Source organism: Branchiostoma belcheri, unplaced genomic scaffold, assembly GCF_001625305.1.
Source record: "Branchiostoma belcheri isolate BF01 breed outbred unplaced genomic scaffold, Haploidv18h27 scaffold641, whole genome shotgun sequence".
Classification (NCBI taxonomy): Eukaryota; Metazoa; Chordata; class Leptocardii; order Amphioxiformes; family Branchiostomatidae; genus Branchiostoma; species Branchiostoma belcheri.
The window spans coordinates 7,430-20,704 of NW_017804289.1; the positions used below are offsets into that span (position 1 = coordinate 7,430).

Sequence of the window (13,275 nt, forward strand, 5' to 3'; positions counted from 1 at the left end):
CAAAATGAGCTGCCATTTATATCTATACTCAGATACTTCACTCAACATCGTCAGGAACAGCACATTCCCCCACAGGTATCCCTCTATTGCTATTTATGAAACCGTATAGAAGTCTTATCCTCTGCGTTGCTAGGGAGATGTATTTTCCTTAGCAACGGTTACCATGGAAACATGGTATGAATTTCTGAGGCCCTGAAAATGGACAATTTTCCACCGATAAAAGTTTTCTTCACGTTTTACTTATGGTATGCACTACATTTTACTGAGAAAGCAGCCCAGTGCCTCCTTAGCAACGGCCCTAGCAACAGCTTCCCCACAGAAGGCCTGTGGGAATAGAACTTTTAGATACTCATATCTCCAGATTGGATTGATGGATTTTTACGATTTAAAGCTTAAAATGTAGGGAAAAGTGTAACAAATCAGATGAATTCATGACCTAGGCTTGAAAATGCAATCTGTATATTTGACAGGTTTTGAAAAGTAAACATTCCATTTTTTTACCAATTTTTACAAAAAAATCGAATTTCAAAAGCTCGTAACTTCTCTTAGAAATGACATATTGGAACAAAATTGACATTTTTGTGATCCTTGGTGTCTGATTTATTAGCCCACTTAGTTTAAATCTCAAAAATATCCATATTTGATTATTTGCCACTCCCCTTTGCATTAAAGTAGAAAAAGACATGGTTCGTGTAGGGTCAAAGTTCAAGGTCAGATAACAAGGTCAAAGCTGCCACGCTGCAATGGTTATCATGCATAATGATAAACTAGAGGACCCAACCTTTCTTAAAAACTAAGTCATCCTTTGTCCCTCTGTTTGGTAACAAATTGTCATTTTTGGGGACCTGGCCCATGGACTAAAAGGAATGCTTTGTTATTAGAAAAAATACCGAAACTTGTGATTAGCCCACTCGATTGTAACACTTTATCAAAGACTTGTGCTAGCCCTTGTTGTTTGAGTAATTAAGATACGTTAGGTTTTATTCGACATTAGGTCTTATTCAACACATCTATTTTATTGTTTGTTACTTTCTTTATGTGGTTTGCCATACATTGTACCATGTGCAATTGTCGTGCAATATAGTTCTTCTTTATAACGGTAGAATTTTACAAAAGGTATTAGATGGGAGCAAGGAAGGGTGGGTTATCAATCTGATATGGTTTACCGCATATTATCTATTAATGATGATGAATCTCACACCTCTACACTAGGTACAAGTGAATAAACGTATATATACATATCAGTGGGACAGTAAAGATGAACATTTGAATACATATAAGTACAAAAATATATAAAAAGTTGAAAACATGAAAGAAAAGGCCAGAACATTATGGCACGACTTAAAATCTACTCCATGCAATTTCATGTTAGGCCACACCAATTAAGATTTGTTGTTTCTCAGATTTTTTCAGAAAAAGGCACCCCATGTTAACCGGAAATGTTACAATATGAGCCATGAAGTGAACATACCAGGCTGGTTTATAATTAAAACAATAAATTTTGAACTTTTGATGAAACAAAATTGCATTGTTACATTGAAAAACTTAAAAAAAAAACAGGAAGAAAAGGACTTTCTTCAACCATTGGGGCCAAAATATGTCTTTCATTGAGCATTATGCAGTCGATTTAGAACATTTTTTTTTCTTTTTTGCAAATCAGAAAAAAATGGACAGGGCGACTCAGAGAAACAACAATTAAACTGGTATGGCCTTATACAGATTTTCCTTTAAAAAAAAACTTCATCCGTATTATTAGGCGTATCAAAACTATATTGGCAATCTAACGAACCTCCTAGCCTCCTTTAGTTTCTTTAATTTCCACTCGTGGACGTGGTTGTTAGCCTGGATCGCAGCCGCCGCGGTGGCGGGGTTCATGTCGGTACTGTGGGCCCAGCTGGCTTCCATTAACGATGTTTTGCGCTTGCGCAGCTCGTCGTTGTACTGTCGAAGCCACACACGAGCCTCGGTTTCATCCACTTCATCAATTACTAAAGAACATCGGAATATCGAAGATCAATAATTACGCACTGGTGCAGGTGCGGTATGTCATTTATTTATTTATTTTATTCACATTTATTTTTCGAGGATTGGGCAAAAAGTTATGAAACTTATGTCAGCCCTCTCCTCACACATAAAAGGAAACAATAAAACAAAGTAATAATAATAATAAGAAAGGACAAAGGTACATAATGAGCTGGTGTACAAATCAAAATCAATCAACTAACAAACAAAACGTCCTGTCTGCAAAATGAAGTTGAAAACCACGTCAAATATTTTACAGTTGTTGACAAACGACAATGAGGGGTTACCCCTGAGAATAGTTGAACATAAGATATTGTCGGTGGCGTTGTTTATGTCAAATGGCAGGATGTTAGTTAGAGATGATAACATGTCAATACGTTCGTCAGTGTACAGTGGGCAGTGTAGGAAGTAGTGTACAGTAGTGTGCAGTATGTTCTGCCGACGTGCTACATTTAGCCACCTTCCCTGACTAAAATCTACATATAAAAACATTGACAGTTGTGTTTCTCAGCTATCAGGGTGAATAAACAAACCCACCTCTAATCCAGTCAAATAAGCAAAAGGTAGGTAGGTATCAAATCAAGTTATAATGAATTAATTACAAATGCCAAATCTCACCAACTCTCTTGTTTGGTAGGCAGCACCGCAGACGCCTGGGACAACAAAAAGTGTTCAAAACTTCCTGCATGTCTTCTGTTGTTGTAGATCTCTGCCATGGAGAGTCTGGCTTCACTTCTTTAACCACAAAAACACAGACAGCTAGACAAACAAACCACGGCCTCTTCATAATGTTTGGATATGCAGGCACGTCGATGTTATATATTGGACGATCTGATACCGGTGAGATACGGATATCGTGTCAATACGCTTCATAAGTAGTAAGTATTCATGAATGAGGGCCTGCATGGGGGTAGTGATTACGAATTACGCAAAATTTTCGCCGCCGATTACGAATTACGTTAACGTCTCAGAGCTGGTTACGACTTTACGATTTCCGGCTAATGTACTATTACGAACTGCGTTGATTTTTGGGGAGGCTGCCTGCGGATTACGACGACCAAAAAGGCCTGATTACGCCTTACGAAAAAGGCATGCAGGCCCTCGCAAATGGTTCTGCAACAGACAATTGTGACCTTTGACACTAGCCTCGGTTCTGTGATTTTAAAAAGTTGTCCGACGGCTTCCTAAAACTCTGCGGATCAAACCAATAAGGACTGTAGGGGGGTCTGATGATGGAAAAATTAAGATTTTACAGAGAGAGAAAAGAAGCTCAAGTATGCCTACAGAAAAACGTTGCTGTAGATTCGATATATATCGATGCTTAGCCCACAGCAAGTAATTTTATGGATGGCATCAGCGCGCGCATTAATTTTCGCCTGATTTTAGAAAAAAAAACACCTTTTGTTGCCTTCTGACAGTGGTCACCATGCCGAAAATGGGCAAAGATGTCTGTTGCCATGCCAGAAGGTGGACGGCAGATAACTATGAAGAGAGGAGACATGAAAAGGCTCTGATTTATTGTTTTGTTTCTTACTTTGATGCAGTGATATGTGATGCTGGCTGTGAATATGAAACACTTATTGACACACCCGACGTGGATGTGACTTTTATTACGCAACAATGTACAAGGTACAAAGTATGGCAGAAATGAGAGAACAAATCTAACAAATCAGTCTACGTAGTACAATACTAGGTGATATGGGATGGAAAGGCGCTTATACAATCATTAAAAGAATTTCTTACGTTTAGACATTCTTTAAAATACTGTCCTATATTCACAATGTATGGATTGTCAAAAGTCAACAAGTATCTGAATTTGCTAGATGAATTCATGGCGAGAAATTCTGGAATATATATATGTGATGTTCCTACTGAATCAAAACCATTTGTACAAAGATTGAGTCAAAATTTTAAATTGAAGGGACCTTGTTTTTTTCGGCCCGCCTTGTTTTTTTTCGCCCGCTCGCATTAGATTGGGAGTCTGTGAATGATGTCATCCATAACATTTACTTGCTGTGGCCTTATAGAAGAGAAACAAACCATCCATCCCCACTCGACCATGAAGAGAATGATAGCATTTCTATATAGAAACACTTTATTACACTTGAAAACATAGCCTTCTTGGCGAAGGTAAATATCAGAGACTAAAGATATTTCAATATCTTATATTTGAACTACATATAATTCAATCGTTGTTGATTTACCACAAGCATTATTTCAATCTATTACACTTTTTAATATCAAGGCAGAGAACTTGCAATCCAACATTGAGTATAAGTGATATATCAACTAGAAAGGTACCATATGCAAGCAAATGCAATATGTTTACCTAAGAATGGTCTTGCCTACGATTTAACGTTATACCGGAAAGAATGGGTAGAAGGATATTTTGCTTATATTGCTGACTTTTATCTACGGTATGGTATCTATGGTATTATAGAGTAACATTACTGTTTTTTGCCTTTGTAAGGCCAAGGATGAAGTTTAAAATGATTCACTCAGTACACACTATCACGATGTTTGAAATTAGGAAGTAAATTTAATTGATGATATCCTCCGCGGACTCCAACTCTTATTACTAGCTTTAACAAGAGTTCCGAGATCTCATACCTCCATGAAATATGGGCTTTACATGTAAATGTAATTTTCTTCTTTATTATGCAAATGAACCCTGCATTAACATAATACATGCATCGTGCTGTTAACTTTTGATTAACTTACAGATGTCCCAAGTATGACATTCCCATTATTCACCATTAAGAAATCATAGAATTTTTGCATTAATTTTGCAAATCAGGTCATCATTTGCATAATTAGTATCTGTTGATGTTCCATCTGCCATAGGTTACATACATTACATGTATGAAAGTACTATAATGTAAAACACTGTGATTATAGAATTTCCTCATTAATTATGGATATAAAGTCCTCATTTGCATAATTTGCATTTAATTATGTACATCTCTCTCTCAGCTACCTACTTACCAAAAATGATGAAAATACGTTGTTTCTATCTGGACTCATCGGCTTTTAAAGATTTCGCTCGAAAGTCCCCTGCAGTTCCAGGACAATCTGCTAGGGGGACCAAACCCACACCACTTATTCCTGACAGGAAAAGCTATCTGTCATCAAAAATACAAGACCATAGCATGTTCAGGACAAAAGATACAAAAACCGGAAGTTCTGCTGCAAAACCAAGGTCATCCACCAGGAGGCCCATATTTGACCTTGACCTTCGTCTTCCTAAGACTTACCAGCATACCAAATATCATCACAATCCATAAAGGTGTTATGGAGTTATGCTGACTACAAATGTGTGGAAACACAAACACAGACACACACACACACACACACACACATGTCGCGCCAAAAACAACACCTTCATTTTTCATGGAGGTAATAAATAGAAGAGTAGAAAGTCGAAATGGTGTGCCGTTTTCTAATGTGGTCATGGTTGAACGTGAAAAGTCATGGTTGTCTTCACCTTCATTGTACATTACTATTTGTATTACTATGCAATTGGGCATGTGGTGTGCCGCTATGTTCGTGATGATGCACTTCTTTTCTTTTCACTGTAGCAGTTTTCATATTGAAGTGAAGGCCTTTATAAGAAAATGCATACTTTAGAAACACCCCTATAATGTCGCTGAAATGTTTCTGCCCGGCCTATGTGTAGCCCGTCTGTTCGTTGCAATTGAACCGCCGAACGGGGGTGGGGGGTCGTGAGGTTAACTTCGCCTTACTGTTCCCAATCTGCAAAATACAAAACTTCACGGAGACTTGCCTATGACTACTTGTTACAGTTGTGACATGTTTCAAAAGACGATCTAGGAAACTAAGTTCTACTCTAAGTCTCTAAGTTTTCAGGACAGCACTGCAGCTGAGCTATTGACCTTCAGAATTTGTTTGACGCACAGAAGACAGACCGTGTATGATTTTACCCTCATTGTATGAACTAAATTACACCTTTGCGCATACAGGACAAAAGGCAGCTATCCTTTGTTCGATCTTAAGCTCGCTAGCTGTGTACAGGTAACTGACAAAGGTCGTGTTTATGTGAAGTCAGTGAAGGCGCTTTACATGTGGTTTACCCCGAAGCCGGTTTCAAGTGACTCCATCTGAACGCTCCAAATCGCATTGAAAGAGCCTCGATCCTAAGCCACTTCTAGAGGTGGTTTCGAATCGGTTTCCCGCATCGTGATTTGCGTCTGAACGCAATGTGATTTCAATGTAACTTCGCCTGATCATGGATTACGGGGTGATATTTCTTTATTTATATGCAATACCAAATTCTACGTGGCAGCATCTTAAAGAGAAGTAATCAAGGTCAAATAATGGCGGGACCACGTCGGCATTCGGCCGAGATACGCTGGGAGGGGGGCACTAGCAAGCAGGTCGTTGACCTCTGACATTGATAACACGATACCTTACGTGTTTTCATCAAACAACAATGAATTCAGTTTCGGAGAATCGGGCACGGTTTGAAAGGAATGCATGGCACGTGGACCAGATGTGAGGAATGTGAGTTACCAGAATCGCGGTTTGGGTCACTTCAGATAAATACGGCCAAAAGCGTCACTGACGAACCCACCATTGGAATCCGGCCCCGCCAGTCCGACCACCTGCACAACTACAGAGCGTAGTTCGCAACACGCAGTCACTTCGGCACAACCGGACACCACCGAAACACGTCAAGACAGACGACCTGCATAGCCAGCTATCTAATCTGTGGTACATGGTGAGTCTTTCTTTGTACTGTTTCTTCGCAATGTAACATGACAGTCGGCGTGTCGGACCTTTGTACGATATTTACCGGGGATAGAGTCGGTCGTCAGTAGCCTGGTATTCAGTCTGATCGTGGTCGGGGCCGCAAGAGCTCTGTCCCGCCCGCCTCACATAGGTTTCCCGGTGTGTATTTCATGAGAGATTGATTAGCCCTCCAGGAAGTGTTGGGGGAAACCAAATCCCCAAGCATATTGTCTCTTATCAGCGTAATACTCCTACCGGGACGGCCTGTTGCACTGGGCGGGGGAAGCTATTAGAGCCCCCGAAGACACAACATGCCTGAACACTCCAATACTCCCAATCACGATCAGACTGGATACCAGGCTAGGTCGTCAGAAGCCAGGCCAGACAACGAGTTCCACCCAGATATGGGGGAAATGAGTACTTGTTTATTTTTCATTTTTATTCATTTACTCAGGGTAAAACACGTCGCCGCAAGGGCGTTTTCAATGTTCCCTGCGGACATACATTTACAAAATATACTTAAAACAAACAAACAAACAAGAAAACAAAGATACAAAATAACTTAATTGCAACAAGAATTCTGAGATTTCATACCTCCAAGAAATATGGGCTTGATATGTAAATGTAAATTTTCTCTTTAATTATGCAAATTACCTCTGCATTAACATGATATATGCATCGTGATGTATGTTGACTTTTGATTAACTTACAGATGTCCCAAGTATGACATTCCCATTATTCACCATTAAGAAATCATATAATTTTTGCATAAATTATGCAAATTAGGTCATCATTTGCATAATTAGTATCTGTTGATGTTCTGCCTGCCATAGGTTACATACATTACATGTATGAAAGTAGTATAATGTAAAACACTGTAATCATAGAATTTCCTCATTAATTATGCGAATAAAGTCCTCATTTGCATAATTTGCATTTAATCATGTACATCTCTCTCTCAGCTACCTACACACCAAAAATTATGGAAATATGTTGTTCCTATCTGGACTTATTGGCTTTTAAACATTTCGCCAGAAAGTGCCCTGCAGTTCCAGAACAAGCTGCTAGGGGGACCAAACTCACACCACTTATTCCTGACAGGAAAAGCAATCTGTCACCAAAACATCAAGACCATAGCATGTTCAGGCCAAAAGATACAAAAACTGGAAGTTCTGCTGCAGTACCAAGGTCATCCACCAGGAGACCCATATTTGACCTTGACGCTTGTCTTCCTAAGACTTACCAACATACCAAATATCATTATAATCCATAAAGGCGTTCTGAAGTTATGCTGACCACAAAGTTGCGGAAACACACACAGACAGACAGACAGACACACACACACACAGATATACATACATACAAACATACATACAGACAGACAGACAGACACGCCCAAAACAATACCTCCATTTTTCATGGAGGTAATAATATCATATTGATAGAAGTGCTTCAAAATCATACAGCAAACTACTGAATTATATGAAACAAACGAATTATTATAACAAATGAAATAAATAAAGAAGGTAATGGAAATTTGCATATCAATGTTACAAAGTATGTGTTACTTGTATGTGTCAGTTCGTGTGTTGATGGGTTGAAACTTACTAGTAAATCGGTGGCTCCCCTCTAGCTCTAAAACAGCCATGGCTCTCTACGGGAGGGGTTTTCCCTTGGCCCTCCTCTCCTATTATATCTCAGAAAATATTAAAGATATCGTGAAAATCACGGCCTTCGCCGTTTTCGAAGTTAGCCTGGGTGTCATCCTATTTGTATACCGGTTCTCTCATACCCGATCGCTCCTTCTCCTTAAGTTGTTTGTACTTGTGTTCTGTTTGTTTGAAAATAAACATATACATGACAGTACAGAGATATGTACTTTGACATTTTCACATGTTACTGACACACCCATTGAAAGATCAAAACAGACCATATATGGATGATTCCCTAAGGCAAGGCGACCTCACATGTGACATGTTAGACTCCAGCAGTTAAAGATCAGGTCCCATAAAGTTCTTTGCTTGGTTCATGGACATCATTAGTAATAGTTCACAATAGGACAACTGAGAATTACCGCTCATATCCTGGTTTTGTTTTTATCAGAAAAAAAAAACAAGAAATGGGATTTCTCTCACTTTTTTCACCTCCATGAAGGGGGAGGTGACTGTTTCGTTAGGATGATGTTTTGGTGTCTATCTTGTATATAGAATGCATCTTCATTGTATTACACAGTTATTACCTCCAAAAAAATGGAGGTATTGTTTTTGGCGCGTCTGTGTGTGTGTGTGTGTGTGTGTTTGTGTTTCCGCACATTTGTAGTCAGCATAACTAAATAACGCCTTTATGGATTGTGATAATATTTGGTAAGTCTTAGAAAGACGAAGGTCAAGGTCAAATATGGGCCTCCTTGTGGATGACCTTGGTACTGCAGCAGAACGTCCGGTTTTTGTATCTTTTGTCCTGAACATGCTATGGTCTTGACTTTTTGGTGACAGATAGCTTTTCCTGTCAGGAATAAGTGGTGTGGGTTTGGTCCCCCTAGCAGCTTGTTATGGAACTGCAGGTTAGTTTCTGGTAAAAACTTTCAAAGCCAATAAGTCCAGATAGGAACAACGTATTTTCATCATTTTTGGTAGGTAGGTAGCTGAGAGAGAGTTGTACATAATTAGATGCAAATTATGCAAATGATGACTTAATTTGCATAATTAATGAGGACATTCTATAATTACAGTATTTTATATAATGGTACTACTATACAATGTCATGTAATCTATTTAATCTGTGGCAGGCGGAACATCAGCAGATACCAATTATGCACATGATGACCTAATTTGCATAATTAATGTGAAAATTTTGTGACTCCTTATTGGTGAATGACCCGAATTTTATACCTTGTGACATGTGTAAGTTACTTAAAGGTTAACACCACTAATCATCATAGTCCACTATGCATATATTATGTTAATGTAGAGGTCATTTGCATAATTAAGGTTGAAATGAGGACATGTTGAAATGAGGCATGACAAAGGAGAGGAATTTTACACGAAAACATTGTCATTTGAATTTATAAAACTATAAATTAAACTAGATTATGCTAATTACGACCTTATTTCCATAGTCAATGAGACAAAAAAAACATTTACAAAAACTCATGTATTTCATGTAGGTATGAAATCTACAAATTCTTGTTTGAAAACTGGGCTATAATTGCTCCTGAAGGAGTATTGTGGTCAGTTGGTTTTACGTGTTAGTAGGTAAAACTCACAGATCCCTTTGTTTGCATGTAATTTCATACGTCGTCTGCATGCATACCCGTGATGATCGTATTTTTACCTTGGCGAAGAAGGTTATGTTTTCATTAGCGTTTGTCCGTCTGTTTTCTGTGAACAGCATAACTCAAGAAGCTAAATATGCATTGTCATGAAACTTGGTAGGTGGGTAGGTCTTGATGAAACCTAGAGATGATTAGATTTTGGGAAGCCTGTGATTTATCTATGGTGAATGATGGGAATTTTATACGTCGTAACATGTGTAAGTTACTTAAAGGTACATTAACATGCATATATATTATGGTAATATAGAGGCCATTTGCATAATTAATGAAGACATGTTTACTTGAAATATTGCCAAAAGATAGGAATTTCACAAGCAAAATATTATAATTTGAGTTTAGAAAACCATAACTTTAACTAGATTATGGTAATTATGATCTTATTTTTGAATGAGAAAAATTCCTCGACAAACATTTACATAAACTCTATATATTTCATGGAGGCATGGAATCTCCGAATTCTTGTTCTTGAATGCAGCCAAACAAAGAGGTCAAGTCTATGACACGGCTATTTGATACATTGTTATCATGATTCTTATGGCATGGCATTCTATTTCAAATAGGAATATTTTCATCCAGAACGTGCTTTATCAAGACATGATTTTGTGCTCATACACGGTTATACAATTCAGACTATCCAGAACCGTGCCTGATTCTCAAAACCTAAACCATTTGATTCAGGCACAGAACTAGATTGGCACGGTTCTGGATACGATAGACTGTAACCGTTTGCCATTATGATTTATTTCACTATTATATATTGCTTTCCTTTCTGTCTCATAAACGATAAATACTTACCAACTGTGCGTACATTCTGTTGGCAGTTTCACAACGAGAACAACCCAACATGAAGTCTAAACCCGCTCCTCTCGCCGTCTGCTTCGCTGTGGTTTCCGCGTTCATCGCCCAACATGGACGGGTTAGAGGAAAACTCTTCTCCCCACCCGTGTGTCAGACCTGGAACTCAACAACTGTTGTGTGTAATGGGGATACGGATATACCGGATTTTCTACCTGCTCAATCCATACGGTCCCGAGAGCCTCTGACCCAAGTACCTCCCGGCATCCCCGAGTCTGTCATCACAGTGGATCTCAGTTGGAACAACATAACTATACTGTACAACGGATCGTTTAGTGGGTTAAGAAACCTGAGATCATTAGACCTGTCTTGTAATGCTCTACAAACTATCGAAGTTGGTACGTTCGCTGGGTTGGAGAAATTAGAACGTCTTGATATAGCAGGTCGGTATAATTTTGATGATTCGAGTTTTTTTCTAGAAACAGATACAAGACAAATGTATTCTCTTCAATATGGACTTTTCCAAGATCTGCGAAACCTAAACTATCTGACCGTGGAGACTTACACAAATAGAGTCGCCAGTGAAGGAGTGTTCATGGGGTTAACTAAACTCAGGCATTTACAACTAGCCGTGAAAAATATCAGCAATTTACCCGATCACATTTTTTATTCTTTGACTTCATTGGAAAGTCTAAAGATATGGGATCAACTAGATCAAGGCGATTACGTAGACTTTCTTGAACCTGAGCTCGAGGACCAAAATACCACCATGAGAAGAGTCCACAGCGGAAGTGGGTTCTTACAACGACACCTGCTGTGGACACCGCTGCACAACCTTACAACACTGGGAGTCAGAAGTGATGTAACGTTTCCAAGAGCCAGTGACTTCTACTTTGGAGCTGTATTTAGAAACATGTCAAAGTTGGAGACTATAGAAATATTTTTTAAATTTGGCATTTTCCCCATGATCAATGTTGACATGTTCCGGCCAGTATTATTAACTCTGAAACATTTAATCACCAACACTGGGATATCTCCCGGCCTGCTGAAGTCACTCACACATCTGCAGTCCCTGCGTGTAGTAGACCTTCTTGGTTTACCGTTACCCGATCGCGACATTATGGACGTTTTACCTGAACTACGACTCACGCAGATTCAGGAGTTGTCATTTCGTAATCTGCAATTCACCTCATTACAAAGAATATTATCTTCTTCTATACGGGGAATAGCCTGGCTTTTAGACTACTTTAATTCCTTTCGCGTTTCAGAAATACAAGCTAACGCCTTTGCAGGTTTGTCACATTTGCAAAGGCTGGAATGGACGTCAGGCTCCTTGGAGACTTTACATGAAAAGACGTTCAGCGAACTACCCTCGCTCACTTATCTTGATTTGAGCCATAACAACTTGCGATCCTCCCAAGCTCAGCTTCCAGAGACCTTGGACTATCTTGATCTCAGTTACAATAAGCTACAAAACAGACACACAGGTCAATGGCCATGTTACAACCCTATATCATTTAACCTCAGTGGCTTAAAAAGCGTGAATCATCTGAATTTGAGTCACAATGACATTGGAAATGTTGACGCCGAATGCCTACCTCAGAATATCACTGTGCTTGATTTACAGCACAACAAGATAACAGTGTTGAGCTATCTCTGCATTGCGAATTTACCACCCCCTTCGATCGCCTTCCACGATAACTATCGTGAAAAGGGGACCACCTTCCATCGATACATATCGGAAGGGCGTAGTCGGCCGGTCCTACAGCCGACGCCTTCCACGATAGCACAGCGATTCTCATGGATGGTGACATACGCTGGGTCATCAGGCGGGGTCACCGCCCCAGGGTATGCTGGGAAACCCAAAACCAACGCCGCGCTCGGCTTCGGTCTCAAATCACCACCACAGGTACGTGTGTTTCACTTGAAGTTTGATGGTTTATAGTTACTCTTAATGGTACATTTCTATTTGGTATTTCAGTGTGATTGTATGCTACCCATTTTTGAATGCTTTATGCGAAAGTTGAGGTTAAGGTTCGCCTGGAATTTTACCAAAAGTTTCCAGGAAATATCGAGGCATGGGGGAGGGGGGTGGTGAGGACGACCTAAAAGTTTCTACAAACTTTCTCGATCACTTTGATTTGAGTGCCTCTGTTCTTGAATATATAAGGTCCTAGGGTCAGATTTCCTGCATGGTCGGACCCATTCTGCGGTTTTGGGAGAGACTTGCGTAATTATGCGAGAAGAGACGGCCATCTTTCAGCCGGGCAGCTCACCTAGCTATAGGAAACCAGCTATAGTATGGTCGTAAATTTAACGTTATATATTCTCGGTAAAATAAATTAGCATTTGGCTACAGAAGAAAACTAATACAT

General features: G+C 39.4%; 2 protein-coding genes across 2 annotated transcripts in view; one reads left to right on the plus strand and one right to left on the minus strand.

Annotated features, from left to right (window-relative positions):
- The window catches only part of LOC109483468 (angiotensin-converting enzyme-like), a 9,317-nt gene extending 6,579 nt beyond the window's left edge, over positions 1-2,738 (minus strand). Inside the window, exons 1-2 of the mRNA XM_019786503.1 lie at positions 2,645-2,738; positions 1,790-1,988 (exon numbers count right to left, since the gene is read on the minus strand). Coding sequence (XP_019642062.1) covers positions 1,790-1,988; positions 2,645-2,738 — 293 coding nt within the window. The remainder of the gene's footprint in view (positions 1-1,789; positions 1,989-2,644) is intronic.
- Positions 2,739-10,949: 8,211 nt separating this feature from the next.
- LOC109483469 (toll-like receptor 4) lies at positions 10,950-12,809 on the plus strand (the record flags this gene model as incomplete). The annotated part of the gene is made up of 2 exons (XM_019786505.1): positions 10,950-12,072; positions 12,169-12,809. Coding segments are annotated over exons 1-2 (1,764 nt in total), but the record flags the coding sequence as incomplete, so codon positions are not given.
- Positions 12,810-13,275: the final 466 nt, after the last annotated feature.